This window comes from Pholis gunnellus (assembly GCF_910591455.1).
Source record: "Pholis gunnellus genome assembly, chromosome: 2".
NCBI lineage: Eukaryota > Metazoa > Chordata > Actinopteri > Perciformes > Pholidae > Pholis > Pholis gunnellus.
Genome location: NC_136536.1, coordinates 14,277,310 through 14,296,109, shown reverse-complemented (window position 1 = coordinate 14,296,109; position 18,800 = coordinate 14,277,310). Strand labels below are relative to the sequence as shown.

General features: G+C 40.5%; 2 protein-coding genes across 4 annotated transcripts; one reads left to right on the top strand and one right to left on the bottom strand.

Moving 5' to 3' along the window:
* LOC306703365 (differentially expressed in FDCP 6 homolog) lies at positions 1-9,107 on the bottom strand. Of its 2 annotated transcripts, XM_079169312.1 has the most exons (12): positions 8,984-9,107; positions 7,365-7,505; positions 7,067-7,252; positions 5,850-6,077; positions 5,602-5,748; positions 4,290-4,349; positions 4,060-4,168; positions 3,462-3,760; positions 3,197-3,363; positions 2,533-2,731; positions 1,694-1,784; positions 1-799 (listed from the first exon to the last, which is right to left on the bottom strand). In XM_079169312.1, the coding sequence occupies exons 1-12, from the start codon at positions 9,077-9,079 to the stop codon at positions 603-605; spliced, it is 1,920 nt and encodes a 639-aa protein (XP_079025438.1). In that variant the 5' UTR covers positions 9,080-9,107; the 3' UTR covers positions 1-602. The 2 variants fall into 2 exon arrangements, with proteins under 2 accessions (XP_079025438.1, XP_079025439.1); XM_079169313.1 differs by lacking the exon at positions 4,290-4,349.
* Positions 9,108-10,663: 1,556 nt separating this feature from the next.
* On the top strand, positions 10,664-18,593 carry troap (trophinin associated protein). 2 transcript variants are annotated; one of them, XM_079177739.1, is made up of 14 exons: positions 10,664-10,822; positions 11,156-11,242; positions 11,625-11,862; positions 11,953-12,478; positions 13,099-13,202; positions 13,378-13,429; positions 14,192-14,337; positions 14,431-14,485; positions 14,598-14,674; positions 14,771-14,857; positions 15,675-15,773; positions 15,886-16,177; positions 16,287-16,489; positions 17,616-18,593. In XM_079177739.1, exons 2-14 carry the CDS (start codon positions 11,181-11,183, stop codon positions 17,688-17,690), a joined length of 2,016 nt encoding a protein of 671 aa, XP_079033865.1. In that variant the 5' UTR covers positions 10,664-10,822; positions 11,156-11,180; the 3' UTR covers positions 17,691-18,593. The 2 variants fall into 2 exon arrangements, with proteins under 2 accessions (XP_079033865.1, XP_079033864.1); XM_079177738.1 differs by having other exon boundaries at positions 15,672-15,773.
* Positions 18,594-18,800: the final 207 nt, after the last annotated feature.

Here is an 18,800-nt window from a genome sequence, read left to right as displayed (position 1 = left end):
TCAGGTTAAGGCATCAATTCACTCTTTTATTTACAATTACGTTAACTGACAATAGAAACAGGAAGTTCAATGAGAGTTTCTCTCTCTTTCCTGTTTATCAGGAATGATACTATTCTAAGGAAACTGCTGTAAACTCTAATACTGAACCAACTTTTTATGTTAAAAAAAAGCCACCCTCCGGCCAAAAAAATACATATGTAAAGATTAAATTGTTATATGTCTATATTACAGTGCTAAACAAATGAGCTTCCTTGCATTGTATGCAAATATTAGTCTAACACATCTCAACTTACTTTTGCACTTTGGGGATCTTGCTTACAGCTCGTTTTCTTTGCACTGAGGTATCGTTTATGTTCAGAACAGGCCTCACACAGGCTGCAGTCAAAGCATTAGTTGATTCTGCAAATGCATCTTCTCATTAAAATATTTTAAGCTGTTTCCGTTTGTGACGTGAGGTCAGTAATTCAACATTTAATAGAAATGGTAGTACTGTTGGTAGTAAATTCAGTTTTAAGTGTAGACGTTCAACTGTTGCACCATCTCTTGCCCTGTCTGTCAGAAAGTGACAGAAGTGACGTATGCAGCCTCTCTGACTCGTGTTTTTAGGGGATGTCCATGTCTCCGTTAGAGGCATGGGAGTGGCGCTTTTCTAAATCACATCCAGCTCGGTTGTCAACATTTTCTTTGCTCTCCTCGTCCTGTTCCTCTGATCCTGATCTCCTTCTGAGACGCAGCCCTGGATCTCTCTGTGTCGGGATCTGGAAGCTTGAGAAGGAGCTTCCTAACGATGGTCTCTTCTCTAAAAACAGCACAAAGAAAAGATTTCAGAGTAAAATCAGACCAAGTGGTTTGGAGATGAAGATGCTGAAATAGAGAAGGGATTTGCTGGTCAAACCTCCCCTGAAATTTCAGTAAATATATTTACAGAACAGGCTATGAAATATAACAACCATTTATTTATTCACATACAATCTCTGATCTAAGAAAACTGTGTCACACCAGTCTTTACATGAAGCAAATTTAAATGTCAACCCAACCGCAGCGCGGCATCTAGTAACCTACAGTACACTCTGTGGAAATAATTCAAATGCTGCTGTAACATAAGACATAAATGCTTATTTCAAACACACACTTGTCACCACATAATATGAGGTTCCTTCTTTGCCACTGAAACAGTAGAAAGTTTTATTATCAGAAATCAGACCTTTTTCACACTTTTTCACTTTTTCCATTTGCCCATGAAAACAGCTGGATGAAAACACTCAAAACATCACATCTGTGTGGAGCGATGACAACACTGTTGTATAATGGCACCCATCAGGAGAATCAGCTGTTTATCTGCTACACTTCTAATGTTGTGTTGGTCGATGAAAACAAGCATTTAATAGCATTTTATTTTGCTGATCTGTAAATTCAATTCACGTGTCCCAGTAAGTGTGACAATGAGCCAGTATGTACAAAACCATGACCCTGAAACTGAGGCAGCAAAATAGAAGTCATTAGTCAAGTAATTTTTTGTATCATTTATAGCTGTGCTTTTCCTACTGTGTCAACATGTTGTCTGTGAAATATGCCTGATGTCAAAGGTTTGCCTTTCCTCTGCTGGTGTGAAAGCTGAAAAATCAAGCTGTAAATCCTGTATGTTTGTCATGTCACACGATGCACCATCTCGTCGGGCAGATGGGACACATACCGCCTGGTCCGATGGGTCGCATCAGTCTGTTCATCTGGACGTTCCAGTGTTTGACGTTGGTGCTCGCCTGGCGAAGTTTCCGCTGGGCAGCCTGTCAGAGAAAAAGAGCAGCTCGTTAAAACACCTGACACCGATAAGCAATTAAGAAATAAACTACTGTTAGCATTACAACCAACTACAACTAATACAACCATATCTGTAATAAGTATCTTTTCACAGCAAGGTTACAAAGTTCTGTCACTAACGGAAAAAAATGACAGTTGCAACATCGAGGAATGTACAATGCTGACTCTCTTGAGGGAGATTGGCAAAGCAGAAAGAACACAAGACTGTGCACAAGTGATACCATCATCAAGTATACAATTCATAAAACGAGTCTCATGAAGTCTCCAAAGGAGAGAGTAAGTTGCACCTTAACGCTTTAGTTCTGGTTGGACTTTGAATTCATAAGTTGAAGGAAAAGCCATAACAGCTGTGTATTTCGTTCCATTAATGTCTGTGTTATACTGCACACTGTAATGTGCCACCCTGTCTGTAACTACATGTAGATGCCGTCGTCTTGCCTCTGTCATCCTAAAATCTCAACAGGCTCTTACCTGGTTAAATGATGGTTAACAAATAAATACATTGAATTAATAATGGTCATATAGGCTTGAAATTCAACTTAACAGGTGTGCAAGTGCAAACTTGAGCCAAAACAGCAGCTGCTATTGGTTCAATGTTTTATTCTGGTATCACACCAGAACCCCAACAAACAACATTTCCTCTAAGAGATACAAGATCGATTTGATTCTTCTCTTATTTATTTACATGTGAAGCTTTTATTTTGTTCTTCTTACCACTACATCCTGGTCCACCCTGTGCCTGTTGGCGCGGACCTCCTCCAGCTGCCTCTGAGCCTCATCCAGGGATCGTGACTTGACCTCCATTTCCTGTTTGAGCTCCTGCTTCTCCCTCTGTGTCTTCAGGATGTACTCCTCCTGTTCCTCCTGCAGGGACATCAGGGCCTTCATTTTCTCCTCCTCCTCAGCCAGTAACCTGGACACAACAGAGAACACAAACAATAACATTTCATAAAAGAATGTATGATTGAATCCTCACTGTTTGAGAGGATCAAATATTTACATAATGTTTCAGACATTGTAATGAGCAAAGATGCACAGAAACTAATGCGTGCTGTTAATGTGCTGCAGATTAATGTGATCAATTAATCAGAAAACTTTTACTTGGAAAGGTTGAAAGAGCACAGAAAGAGTGACACTAGATCTAACTGATGGCAGCATTTAACAACTTCCTCTGTTGGCGGCTCAACTTCCTCAGGAACATAACGCAACGTGAACTCCTTTCAGCAGCTGAACTTGATATCTGCTGTCTGCAGAGAGCGCCTCACAGATTATTGTTTGGTGGCTCTCAGACAAAACAAATGACATCTTATTGTACTATGACGGTGTATAAATGTCTCTAATCGTGTCTTAGAGATGGTTGGGTACATAAACACTCTACCCTGCTTGAGCATAGCGGAAGACCTCCTCATCCATTCTGGCTTTGATCTCCAACTGCAGCGCCTCTTCCAAACGCTTCTGCATCTCCTCCAGCTCCTTGATCCTCTTCCTCTGCCGCTCCGCCTCCTCCTCTTTCAGAACCATCTCTGCCTGCATACTGACCCGAGCCTTGAGAGGTACAGCAACAAGCAAAGGAATTAACACTCACATCTTTTTGCTACTGAATTCAAAACCTTTTTGTTCCCCTTCTTTGCCTCCACACTCACCTCCTCAGCCTCTTGCAGCTGGACCTCCAGTGCCCGCTGGAGCTGTTCGTGCTGCTGGCGCCTCCTCTGCTCGTCCTGCGCCAGGAGGACCTGAGCCTGCTTTTGCGCCTCTTTCAGGAGATCCAGCTCGGCCAGCTTACGCTCCCGTTCCTCCTGCAGGGCCCGCAACCTCAGCAGCTCCTCCTCCTTGGACTGCTGTCTCTTCTCCCGCTGCTCCCGCTGTTCACGCCGCTTCAGCTTCAAATCTTTGTGGAGGGATGTTTTCCCCTCCACGTGTAGCCTGATAGCTGTTTGAATGGCTATAAAGAAGATCATATTTAATGTCTTGATATGAAAATGAAGCTTTTAAGATTGATCCATAACTTATTAGTGATCAAGACTCCTCTATAACTGGTCATTGGTCTTAGTTGACTAAGATTTCTATCGTCGATTAATCATTTTTAAAGCTTTTCTCGTGCTGAATGAGTTAGTTCCAAGAAACTAATCATCCCTGGCACGTCCCTGGTAAACTTATGCATGATTTGTTGTGTCGACAAAACTGTACGATTGTTAGTCGACTGAGAATTTCTCTAATCAAGGACAGCCCTACTCCTCTGACCTGAAGTCCACTCCTGTCTCTGTTTGGTGTCTGAGGCGCTCATCTCATAAGTCTTGGAGAGGGTTTTCAGACAAAACATGCACCTTTTCCCATCCCGGTCTGGTAGCACCTGTTCAACAAGGAACACATTATTTTTAATGGATAACAATTCCTTCTTCACGTGTCTTTTACATTTGTTGTGACTGTCTCGGAAATAAACAGTGTTAAGGAGAAAAAAAAGGTGAACTCACAGGGTAAAAGATGTTTTTGATCCATTTTGAATGACCAAACAATATTTGATGGTCTACTTCCTATAATAAAGCATGGTTTTAGAATGATTGCTTTGCTTACTTTGGAGTAACATGGTGCAGTGTGTAGGGGTCTTGCTGAAAAAATAACAGAGCTTGACCATACTTTGTCATTACTAAGTGTGGTACTGTGTGGCAGTGATCACCAGAACAGCCCAGGTAACAATCGCTCCTCTACTGCAGGCTTCATAGTCAGAATGGGTCATTCATTCGAGTGAGAGTCGAACACTAATCTTGAGTTCAGTTCATTTGAAATCTGTCAGATTTGTGAGGAATTTGGAAACAATCAGTTTCCACCCAAAGTTATCTTATAAACTTGAAAAAGTTATCGGGGGTAGCGAGGTTCAGAAAAGAGGGAGGGTTATGTCATTTTCTCCTTGCTGAAGGGAAGCTGACATTTTTAGGAGGGGGGGCTTAAGTGATTAGCAACTTAATGCTTCGCTCACACACTTTTGTCACATTAGTAAACCGCATTGCTATCGCCAGATGAGTGACAACTTTGTTCAGCAAGCTAGCTAACTAGCTAGCTGTACGCTAGTTAGCTAGCTAGCTTGACAATTCCACCATGCTTTAATGCTACACCACCACAACGGCTAACAACAATCTTCACTTGTCAATTTTTATGAGTCAAAGGACCACGGATAACAGTTTGCGTCTGTTCTACTCCTATTCTGTTTCTATGGTAAGATTGTATACATTTGATACGGTTAGTTTTTGCGGACCAAAGAACTCTACATGACATACGTCCTGTCGTCATCATCTACATGAGCTGCGTCTCACTTTACTTGACATTGATTTGTAAACGGGCTCTCGGTTCAGCGGTTTTGTGCGATGGTTCAGATCAAAGTACGGACCACACAAGACAGGTGTGAAAGGGCCCTTTCAAGGAAATGGTCCAAATTATAATAACACTGGGGAGGGCCTTGCTTTTTTTTGTTTTTAGAAAAGTGAGACATCATTTTCTTCCTTCCTCACCCCTGATCATTTTCGCATCCACTGCAACTCCTTGCATCTTGTTGCACATGTCTATTGGTTGAGAACAATTCAACAAGCGTTTTTTAAATTTATTTTCTTTGTCCTGAAGTGGTAGCATTTTATTGTAATTCCCAAGAAAAAACAAAGATGAGGGAAATCAAATCAAATGTACAAAATAAAGGAAATGAGAACTATGTATTTCTTTTCTTTTAAAATCCACAGTTCTCCAGCGTTAGCAGTGTTTAGATGCAGTTAAAGATGATCAGCTCCAGCTGCTTACCTCCACACAGCAGTTCCCATCCAGAACTATGTTGCCCTGACAGTCTTTGCGGTCCTCCCCGGTGTAATAGGACAAGTTGCTCGGCCTTAAGGTGAACCAGCGTTCCTTCCAGTTTCTCCTCAGCTGGCCTTTCTTCCACAAATAACCCTGCATGCACCCGACAGACACAAACATATATTGTCACCAAAACAATGCAGAGCATGTCGGGAACCAAAGCACGGACTTCTGGATGCAGATGATTCTCCTACCTCTTTGAGGACATCACCAACTATCTCCCTGTATACTTCCTCTATAGCCATGCTGATTATGCTCTTATCAATTCCTCTGGTCATCTTTCCAGAGTTCATCATCTCCAGAAAAACCCAAACAGTAATGCCGCTCTGCTGCACTGAGTCTTGGGAGAAGAAGTCCTCTAATTCAACACAGTTGAACTCAATACTCATAGCCATACATATCTTCTTGAGGAGGTATTCCACCTGAAGAGGAAAAGAAACCAAAGGTTTTGAGAGTGAAAATGATTGTGGTTCATTTGAATTATTCGTCTTTGCTGCATTATACTCAATGGAGGAAGTTACTATCTTCTTCTATTATAATCAAGTACCCTTTTGTTATGTTTTTTGTGCTTAATTTTGGTTGCATTTTAGTGACTTCACTCTGAAGGTTGTTTTGACTTCAGTACAGTTGCGAAACTATTCACAATAAATGGTTATCAGAGCACCCTTTTTTTTTGTGAACTTTATTTTGTAGTTTGCACCTTTCAACACCACGGTAAAGATCACATCCAACAATGTCCTTTCTCAAGAGAAACTTTTAGTTATTAATTAAACATGCTTTAGTAATAGTATTTACTATGCTGTAGTACTCATATCACCACAGATTTCTTTGCACAGCGGTTTTTGTGTGAAGCAAGTACTAAAATAAAACTGGATAATGTTTACTTAAACTCAGCATGATAGAAACTGCTCTGCCCTTGAAATGTAGGGCTTTCTCTTGGCAGCAGCTGTGAAAAACACTTGACAGGAAACCAAAACGAGAGTCTGCAAGTGAGAAACAAGCCCACACCGCTGCATGAAAAGTGCACAGCGTTCCATGATGGCAAGAAACAGGGTTTCAGGCAGGTATTTAGTGGTTTTAAAGATCCAGCACCACTTTTAGGTCACAAATTACTGACTACAGTCTCTGAATTGTACTCACCAACAGAGCACAATAACTTGAATTATCCATGTGGCTAAATTTAGAAACAATGGTCACTATCATTCTACGCTGCTACAACCAACTATGACTTCAAGTTGTGCGTATTTGTTTACTTAAATAATCAAACAACACAACATGCTCTTTGAAGTCCAATCATGTTTTGAATATCAAGAAAATTGCACATTTTTTAAGTGATGTTTTGTGATAGAAATTGTAATGAGTGAGTGTGAAGAAATGAATTTGAATCTAAATATACTCTCAGTGAACCTACCTCGTCAGGGACCATAACCAATGGGTACTTGTCTTCAGAGAGAAAATTGAAAAGGCACCAAAGCCGAAAAGCATCCTTCTCTGGCAAAACAGTGCTACTGGTTTTGTCCGTCTGGTAGTTTTTCTTTGCCGTAAGTGTCCAACAGAGCTCATCTACGTTTTCCTTAATAAAAGAGCCCTCAATAACCTAAAATGACAAAATACAGAGATTGATAAAAAAAAAACTGAAACAGCATCCTTGACTACACAGCATTACTATTTGACAAAACAAAAAGAGCATATAGTTGTGGCGTTATCACCTTGTCCAGGATGTATTTGTTGAGGTAAGGCATATAACCCTGACTGGAAACTGGACCATCATCGTCATCCCTGAAGTGCTCCTCCAAAGCAATTGGATCATGTGGGATAGACAAGACTGTGCACAGGTTGTGGGACAGCACCTGAAAAATTAAGATACTGTATATCTAGTACACACCCGCAGAAAATATAGGGCAACAAATTCAGAGAAAATGGTCATGTTGATCTTTAGGGAACTGAAATTTAGAATTTCTGCTGCATCGTATGTCTAAAATTAATTTTTGCACATACATCACTGTGAAAACTAGAAAAAGAAAGTGTGCCTGGAGTGATTTTCAAGGACATACTGTACTTCATGCTAAACATTTTAAGACACTGTTTGAATTGCAAAAAATAAACTCTTTATCTGGTTTAAAATAAATCAAATCAAATTCTATTAATGCAGCAGTTTTCATACATTTAGTGCAGCTCAAAGTGCTTTGCAGCTGACTGACAAAATAAAAAGACTAAAAGTGAAACAATGGGAAACTATTTGTAAAAAAATAAAGAGTCACAAGATTGACTACTGAAATAAACTACTATATGCAATCAGTGTACTACTACTACTCGTATTACTTTTGCTTTTACTGCAATACATTTCTCCAAATGAGAGCATGCAACTTCTTGAGATATCCTTTGCATGTTATCAGACAACCAGCCTCCGTGCGTTGAGCCATAACCACATCCTGTCTCTAGACTGCAACGCACTACAACATCTGTCGGTTTTGAGGCCGTGGCATGCAAACTGCTTGCCTCTGAGTGCGCCTAAAGAGCGTGGTGCCTGTACACAGGCTGCATGCACGGGAAGGGATAAGCCTAGTCATGAGGCTGACTCGCTGTGAGCCAGCAGCGGCAGGCAGCTCATCGCAGGAACGTGGAGGTGGCAGTGAATGGAGTCTGATCCAAAGCGAGACCAAGAAGTGACATAACAATGAGATCAACAAAAATACAGTGGCTTCATTGATGCCCTGTGGCGAGAGACAACAATCACCAACATGTTTCCACTTTCTCCTCGCTCTCACTCTAACAATGTTCTTTTGACGTACACGGGCTCATGTCTATTCAACTTGCTGTTCTCTGGTCAGGTCCAGTGCCAGAGGACCCTTTGCACTATAAGCTGGTACATGGAGGCCCAGTGTGTAAGCACAGCTTGGAGATGAGGGCGCCCATTCATATACAGACTGAGAGCAAACTGTTACTCTCGTGCTCTTGCCAGACAGAGGTGCATATTGTGCCCTCTTTCAGGGGTGAAAGCGTTTCACGCGAAACGTAGAGAACTAATTTGTTCCTTGTTGGACAGCATGTGGTTTTAAAAGCACAGGAAATATTCAAGATGATCAGATTGCATACACACTTAGTTCCTGAAGCACAATATAAAATCTAACTAAGACCGAATAACAAATGCATTTAAGACATTTAGTTTGCTGAGCATTTTACATTGTTTTCACCTCATCCTTCTCAGAGCGAGCCCACGTGATAGAATTTGAATTGTGGTAGGAAATGAGGCAGCAGAATCAAAAAGTAAGTGAATTGTCAGACAAAAAAGGTATTGTTTTCTTGGTAGAAGACCCCCCCAACTCACCTTCAGCTGAGACTTGGACACCTTACCGCTCTTCTCCAGATCCAGGGCTGTGAAACCGTACCAGATGGACTTGAGCAGCTCAGACCGCAGGTCCATGTCTGCAGCACAGTTACTTTCTGGTTTCCTCCTCTATGTCTCTTCTTCTTCCCTCTGCTGTTGACACAGGGCCCCTGGGTGACAGGCAAACACCCACACTGTGTCACTCCGTCAGGGCAGGCATGGGGCTTCACCGGGGTGCTGGTAGCGACATCTGCAGGCCGTCCACAGCCACTGACGGAGAGGGAGGGTCTTTATTGTTTTCAACATGATCTGATCCTGCAGTGGGGAAAGAAGTATTCAGATCCTTTAGTAGAAGAAGAAATACTGCAATATGGAAATACTTCATTACAATTAAAAGTCCTTCGTAAATAGTATGCTTTAGAAGACTACCTTTAAATGGTTGTGTTATATCATAGCTTTATGTTATTATAGTATGACACAAATGTATTAATTAATTGTATTGATATGGTATTATTTGTGAACAAGTTATGGTTTCTCTTATACTTTTATTTGTACTTAGTTATCTGGCTATTTAACTCTCTTATTTATTTGACTCTACACAGCCACAGCCACATCGCATTATATTCAAATAAATTTGAGGTTAATTAAAATAAGTGGTAACGTTAACTTGGACTAAATGTCTATTGATATCAGGATGCTGCTGCTTACTCCAAAACTGGGAGGACAAACACTGACCCCTAGAGGCTTTTTGGGGGTAACGTTGAATTAACTTAAATGAATTAGTAACGTTATTTAGAGGGCAATATATGCAGCATTATTATCCAAGTGTCTCAGTATTTATCTATTTAGTGATAGGGTAGTTATGATCGTGGTATCAAATAACGGAATCAATCAGTATTTAAACATTTTAGAATATGAGCCACAAACCTTCATAGTGTAAGCTATTATGTTGAGTTACGTTAAGAACTCTCTCGAAAGCAGCGTTCCAGTGTATGTGTCTGGGGCTTTTATTGTGAAGGAGGAAACGGAAGAAGGAAAATAGTGAAGAGAGAATAAAGTTGCTGCCATCTTGGTGCAGACTACAGAGCCCCGTGTTTATTATTGTATTACTATTATAAAGTATAGGCAACATAACCCTCGGCTACATTACATTTATTTTCTCTTCACACACTTCACAATAACCTTTTTCCTCGTTTCATTTTTCTGTTTCATCCTTCACAATAAAAGCCCCAGACACATACACTGGAACACTGCTTCCCAGAGAGCTCTTAACGTAACTCAACATAATAGCTTATACAAGTATGTTATGTTTTCATGTTATATGCTTAGCTTTAAGTGATATATATATATATATATACATTTTTTCCTAATGTACGACACGTACTTGTTACCACATTTCTTCTGTAACTTGTTTTATATGTTGTATGTTCTTGTGCTGCTTTTATGTTTTGGTTTCCGCTCTCATGGACAATAAACTTATATTATACTCGCAGGCCGCGGCAAAAAGCAATCACGTGACAAAACAACTTTGGCGTCGTTACCATGGAGCTGTTTATGCGAACACGCTGCTCATTGGTCGAGGTTATCGTCATAACCAAACTGCGTGCAGTCATTGGCTGGTACGGCTTCCTATTGCGACCAATGGTGAAGCGCGCTTTTTACAAACGGGTGCGAGTCCAGGAAGTTGACAGCCCCACTGCGGTGTGAAAGGACGTAACAAGGGATCTTTAAACCCGCACAAAACGGCTGCAAAACCAAAACATTTGGATCTAATTGTACCAGAAATACTTTATTGGAAGCACAGAAGGAAGTAACAGAGGTCCCTTTTCTATTTTTCAAGTATGTAACGATGTACACGGCTCTACGTGCGTATGTAGAATGTGTAACGAGAAAGGATATAACGTTTTACCAGCTAAATTATTAAATACCTGGTTTAATACTTGTTTTTTTTACTGTGCCACTGATGGTGAGGCATGTGGCTGCATGGAGTTCTAGCTTTCTTAATTGCTTCTTTTCTTTGGTAAAATTGTGAATTGTTAAGTTTGGGAAATAATTGTAGTCTATTGTTTATGTTTTTGCAGGATTTATGTATTTTCTCTATGTGTATTCACTGTTTGCGTTTAGCCTTGAGAGAGTTTCATGCTTGGTTGCTCATTTGTGTTGCTCCTCTAGTTGCTCTTCACACCTTGCTCTCATTATGGACTCCTCACCAGTCCTTCGTCAGCAAAGTCAGAACAAAATCCGTCATGACATCATGAGGTAAACCAGTTTATAAAGTACTATAGAGACAATGTTTCACTGTATGTTCTCCTGCCTTTAGGGTAGGGTACGAAAAACCTCTGGCATCATGTGTCATCCTGTCCTCTTATTGTTTGGTCAATACGCTCCTATTAAAATCTAAACTGTGGATGCTTTAGAATGTATTTTATTAGGCAAAGTTATTGTTCTCGTCTTGTGTTTAGCCATTTAACATTTGCAAACTTTACAAAATAAAAAAAACAAGAGAAATACGTTTATATTTCTCAAAGTAAGGCAGCAAAAATGTGTGTTTGTGTTGGTAACACTGTAGTGTTCAAAAATAAAATCAAACAATGTTTTACTCTAATTGAATTTATTCCTTTGACTGGTTTTCTCCACACAGAACGAAGAATGGACATAACAAAGTGCCGGCGCACCCAAAGCCTTCCAAACTACTCTCCACACCTCACCTCTCCAACAAGAATATTGAGAACCAGGATCCAGGAACCTCAGAAATAGGTAGGAAGGCACCCGTGCGACCGGGTGTTAGCCGGCTTCCAGTGCTTGCGAAGTCCCTTCGTCTCCAGACTCCGTCCGACTTCAGTCAAACTCACTGTAGGTGGGAGGAGAAACCTCTGGCTGTAAGTGACTCCTTCATGTCCTGCAGATTTAAATGCATCCTATTTAATCAGATTAATCGTATGTTCTTGATACTTTAAATGTTTCTACAGGGGAAAACTAGGAAGAAAAAGCCATGCACCAGGCCTGTACCTTTCAACCTGTCTCAGCCCAAGGTATCAAGAGGGGCCACTGAAAACCATCAACCCCTCACTGTTTCTCAATCAAGGACCGGCGCTCATGCTGTCCAACCTGATAACAATGTATGCAGTGCTCGCTTAAAAACCCAAAACATTCATGCAAAACCTCCGAAACAGCCAGTTACGTTAAACCGCAATGTGGGCTCAATTAAAGGTACAGGGCCATCTAACGGAGAGGCTGAAGACGATACATACGGACAGATTTCAGGACAATCTGGGCCTTCCAACACGTTTAAGACTTCAGCCAATCCTGTATCGTCCGTTCCCAATAATGCTATGCATCAGACCAGCGCTGCTTCTTCGGCACAGCCTGCTTGTAGTGCAGAGGCCTGTTTGGATAACATGAGCCTTCTTAGTCTCAAAGATCCAGCCAAGACATCCCATGCTAGCCAGAACACGCAGCTGGCCACAGTGGGCAGTTCTTCCAAAAGCTCCACCGGTGAGTTACATGTGTCGTTGCCTTGTTATTGCTTTTTTGCCCAGTACCCTTCCATTTGTATTTTGCACAATATTCCAGAATATATTTGCGTTTTTATATTTGCATCCATGTAGTTTCCTTTGTTTATGTACCCGGTTGCCAGTGTACATTTAGCTCAAACTGCAGTCCAATAGATCAGCCCTTTAATAATAAACCCGACCTTTATGGAGGTTATAATGTTCATCTTTTGAATCAACTTTTGGGTAATTTTGAAGTTTGTGGTGCTGTTTTATATTGTGTTATACTGACAGGTGTTTCTATTATATTGTCCCACCTCATGTAATATCAATCAGGGTAGGCTAATAAATGGAGCAACATAATACTCTTGCTTATATTCTTTAGTTTTATTCTCCTACACTAATTGAAGATGTTTAATACTGCCAGAACAACTGCATTCCTCCATGGAGATGAATGTATCTCACCTGCACAACAATACAATTCTATCTTATAATGAATTAGATAGAATCATGAGGATTTTCATGATTACATCCTCTCTTCTTTTTGTTGTGCTTTTAATAACTACATTGCTCATTTATTTTGCCATGTGAATTGCAGTAAACAGTGTTTCTAATGTATTTCAGACAAATTGGAGAACTTCCAGTCTGATCATGCAGCTTTGCTCACTATCCTCCGGAACGAAGGAGTAAGAGCCACAGATGCGGGATCTGCAGCTCCACACTACCTGGTGAGTTTTCAAATTTCATTTACTTCCTTCTTTTACTGTCTTTTGTTCCCTCCTCTTTTACTTTCTGGTTATTATTGAGGTTTTGAATGCGTATGTTTCATCTGAATAGTGAGTTCAGCTATTATAAATCTTTTAAATGTGTTTAATGGTCATTTGGTGATTCTCTTGTTTGCAGCCCCAGCGAGTGTCTGTCATGAAGAGTCGACAAAAAGCTGGACCCACTACTGGTGAGCACAAGCTTAACACGTGTGAACCTGAATATACAGTATGTGATCACAGGAGATATAAACCTTGCTGTTAACCCCATTGACAATGACAGATATGTCATGTCAAATGTTGTCTTTATATATGCGTTTGTATTACTTTGTAATATTAATACGTTATTTATTTGATGAAAGAAATAGTTTGACATTTTGAGTGAAACTTATTCACTTTCTTGCACTGAGTTTGATGAGGATTGGAGGTGAAAAGCCTCCCACTGGGGTCCCGCCCAATGTTCCTGCTCGGCCCAAAGACTTCACATCGGGATAAACACACAATTATTTTCTTTATTGACTTGGAAAGTTTTGCAAATATATAACCTCCATGTTTAAATATTCTTTGGGCGCCAAATCCCGGCTCTCTTTATTCTCCATGAAACACAAAACATGTTGTTCTTGCAGTTTAGTTTTTGTACGAATGAACCAAACTAAATACGAGTGCTCTTTAGAAGTGCTAGTAGGCCGGTTTTGTTATCTTTGCACAGAGCCAGGCTTGCTATTTCTGTCTGTTTCCAGTCTTTGTGCTAAGCTAAGCTACCTGGCAGCTGGCTCCCACTTCATATTTACGCTCGCAGTTAACTTCAAAGTGATGTCTCGTGTCGACGAGAAACGGACAGAAGCGAGCCAATTTGAGTTCTTGTAGAACTGAACGGTACATAAACAATACAATGTAAATAAGACAGCCTTTGCATGTCAATCATATCTGTGCCCTTTGTGCTCTTCTTACAGGATTAATAAAGCCGCTGCAGTTCTCCCCAGACCGTGCTGCACTGCAAAGTATCCTGCAGAACGAGGGAGTGAAGGCTGGAGGGCCCGTTGGTGCCACACCCCGAAACTCCACCTGTCCATCAGGCAGAGGCACTTCAATCTACACAGTATGGATACATAAAATTTGTTTTTTTTTAACCTATTACATTGCTTTTGAAACACAAACACAGTTACATTTAGTGCGCCGCTTCCTTTCTCAGGCTCAGAGAGTGCCGCTCAGAAAGAATCGTGCAGAGGCGACCGGAGGAGCAGTAGGTAAGATGTAGAACCGTTGTTTTTTTTGTTATCTCATGAAACCTAATGCATCCTTACGTCTCTGTCGCTGTACCCTGATGTGACGCCGCTTTTTTTTAATCCTCCGCAATAGCAGTCAAAGAGACTCCACTGAATAAATGGACTCCACAGAGGGTCCGCGACACCAGGCATCAGCCCATGTCTGCTATGGTCAGTTTACATGTATAGTATGTTCATGCTCTGTCTGTTCAGGTACGCAGTGTTTCTCACAGATGCTCCTTTCTCTCACCATGCTGCTGTTTGCAGAAATGGCATCTGTCAACACAACAGTCACCGTACGCCAGCACTCCTGGGCTGCGGAGCTATAAAGCCGACCTTCAGCCGCACCAGGAGGTGAGAGCAGGAAGTCATGTCAATTGTATAATGTGTCTCCAGAGCTTTTATACAAATCTGTTCGAAAGTCCAACACAAAACAAATAGAGAACATCTGTTTGTGCAGATACGATTTCAGGCACAGTCAAAGACCGAGTCAAAAATGTGTTCTTGAAGGGTTTTCTATGAAATTTAAGGCAGCTACAACAACAACTTTTTGATTTTCAATTTAGATACACATAATGGATGCAACATTTCAGAAATGTAAAGATGTTTTTAAAAGCAGCATATCTTTTTTGGATTAAGATATACCAGCTGTTGGTACATTTATGTAATGGGAGGAAACTACAGGATATATATATCTCTGTAAAGAAGGTTTTCTGTACATTTTGTCTCAGTTGATAACATTTGTGTTTCACTATCGAGATAATCTGCCTGTCAAAACGTAATGCCTTCATAGAAAATGTAAAATATCTTGACGTTGAGGTTGGATGACTAAGATATTGAATAGCTTTGGTGCAAATAGCCTTTTGTCACAGTAACATCCTCATGTCTCCTCAAGATTTTAGATGCTGAAGATGTTAACAAATTATTTAATAACCAAGGTCAGGATTTGAAGAACGGATTGCAAATTTTAAAAGCTGGTGGCGATAACGCCACACCACTGTTGCATTAAAAGAGACCGTTTAATATGGAGTAACTGGAACAAGAGCGTGAATAACATTATGCAGTAGCTTTGATCCAGAGCCTGTTACTACTACTACCATCACAGCATATATCTTTAAACAGAAATATACATGCATGTCACAATTCATATGACTTTCTTGTTTGTTAGCAGGAGATCGTCCAGAGATTATTTGATGATCAAGAGGACGAAGTGAGCCCAAATGTGACAGACAAAGATCCGGAGACACGAGCAGAGCGACAAGTCACAACTGTAAGAAGTGAACTCAAGTTCTTAAGAATTAATAATTAAGTTCTTGTCAGTTTCTTATTTGAAATGTATTGTTGAATGCCTGTATGTTTGGTGTCGTCCCTCACTCTTCCAGACTGCATCCCACTGTGGGGAACAGGTAGAGGTCAGCAGGGTCGGTAGCAGCGAGGTCGAGGAGGATCAGCAGGCGATTGTGGGAGGACAGCCGTTCTTCCAGGCACCGCAAAGAGAGTCCGTCATTTTTTTCTCAACGGGCAAAACGCTGTTAAGAGCTCGGCGCTTTGAGAAGCAGGAAGGCTCCGCCCGTCACCAGCAGCATGGCCCGGTGCTGCCGGTGCATGAAGAGCCGTCGTCTGTGTCAGTGCCAACCTGTGAGATCAAGCCTCCTGTTAAAAGTCTGCACAGAGGTAACACTGACATCTCATAATAGTTATTATACTATATTATATAAATATGTAACTTTTAGTGTGACACATACAGATATCGTCTTGAAGTGTGACTCTTTTACGATTACAGAGCTCGTTGTTCAGAAGATGTGTGCTCCGAGTCTTGCCGTGGCGATGCTGCGTAAACGTTTCCCTCCTCTGGAGGAGCTTCGCTTGGACGAGGAGGTGGCCTCCTACACCTCAGGGTCCGTCCCGGCTGCTCCCGGTTTTCTCCCCCCTCGGCCCCGCTGTGGAAACCCGCTGGCCTCCATCTTGCACTCCGAAGAGGCCTTTGTGAGTACAGTGCTGACAGTGTGCATATTTATTCATTTGTTTATTTGATAGGGACATCAGGGTCAAATACGAGGTGTAAACATGCCGGGGTTATCAAGAATGCTAATCTACCTCCGTAGTCCCGAAGCAGGTAACAAAAACAGGAACATCACAAGTGACAAGAAATATACATGCTCAGAGACGAAGTATCAACGGTGCTATGTGAAGCATTTTTTACATGAAATAATTTTATTTAATGATTAAATGATCATATTTTGATCAAGCGTTGAGTTAATTAAGTGTATGAAAGGACAAAACCAGCAGAAGTCTAACCCATGATGTGCTCCAATGGCTAATTTAACTGACTAAATAATCTATATCTATGCAATATGGAAAGTGTTATAAAACAGTATTATATTACAAAAAGCTATAAGACTCAACAAAAAGAGTCTGCTGCCATGTTTACAGCGGAGGCTGTACTAAGGCACAGCAAAGCTTTGAGCTGAATGCTAACACCAGAATGCTAACATGCTGATGTTCAGAAGATATACATGTTTACCACTTTCACCATCTTAGTTTAGCGTGTTGGCACGCTAACGTTTGCTCATTAGCACGAAACACAAAGCAACGCTGAGGCCGATGGGAAGTCGTGACCTGATTGTGTGACTCGATGAAACGTTGCGGGAACATCAAAGCTATAACAATTCGTTCTGAGGGAAACTTGAATGTCTGTATCATGACCATCCAATAGTTCTTGAGACGTTTAACTGAAAACCACAAATGTGAACCTCATGGTGGCGCCAGAGGAAATGTCATGTGATCTTTAAAGGAACGACACGTTGATGTTTGTTGTCTTTAACCTGATCTGAGAAGATGAGTGTTTTGAGTATTCACACATACACCGCCTATAAAACGTATTCACCCTCTTGGAAAGCAAGAAAGCAAACTAGCTTTGTTCTCAAAATATGAAACTATTCCTGTTATATGTATGTTTGTATGACCCAACGCAGTGCATCGCTAAAGTTATCACTTTTGGTTTGACAGTGACATCCAACACTGAACACTTTAAAACATGAGCATATGTCTTCTCTGTACATGAACACAGACAGAGTTAATATGAATATTTATTTATTCTTTTGTTTTCCAGACATTTGTTCCGATTGGTTTCGATCCCTCGTCCGGCTGTTTTTCTCCACCAAGCTCTCCGCTGCAGGAGAGATGACTTTGCACTAATACGTACAGTATTTGTGTTGCTGTTAATATCTGGAGTGGATGAGTTCACTCTGATACACTAATGAGACTCTTTTTATGGAACTTAAGTAGTTTGTCCATTTTTGTTAAATAATGCATCTTTTACACCCATGTTAACAAAGTCGATGCACACTTATTAGAAACAATGTTTATTAAATGAATAAAAAAACAAATGTTGGAAAAACAAATGCCTTAAAAGGTCAATAAAGACTTTGGACTTAAATAGTGTTATAGCTTTAGTATACATCTAGATTAGGATCGTGTGGAGTGAAAATGATTCATGTTCTCAATGTACAATGTTTATAATAAATATATATATGACACTGTCTGTTTTTTATTAATTGTCAACCATTTTGATAATCAAGTAATCGTTTATTTTTATTCATTTATGAAGGAAACGCATCAAATATTTGTTGGTTCAAGCAGCTGAAATATCAGGATTTACTGGTCTTCTCTCTTTTAAATCATAATACATTTTGGACTGTTGAAACGTGTAACTTGATGATGTTACCTTGAGCTCTTACAACATGTAATTGGCATTGATTATGATAATGAAATCGTTAGTTGCATTCCTACTCAGGATATATTCAGAGTCTCTTGTAAATCCCCACATTCTTTGCCTGATAATGTTACTTTTATTAGAAAGTGTTATGTAATGCTCAGCATTAAAGATGTGGAAAAAAAAGATCATCTTTAATGCATGAAACAAGATATGAAAGGTTGCCTTGCATTCTCCAGAGTGCACATAGGTGTACATATCAGCGTCATGCGACACGGTATCCTATTTTAGAGAGAAGGCAGTATTGATACTACATTCAGTACAGTACATGTGCTGCTTATGGCTGACTTCATGTGTAGATGTGGCAAAATAAACCAAAATGTTTCAAAATCCTTTTCATATTTTGTGACTTTGTTCTTATTATTTTGAAATAATTAATCTCAAATGCATTCAAACTGTTTTCTGCCACATGAGTGCCATGTGCCATTGTGTTTCCCTGTGTCCCCTGCAGGTGGTATATTTAGTAGAGTTGTTAGTAAGTGGTGGAGGGTGTCAGTGGGAGGGAGCTCTGGCGACAGTAGT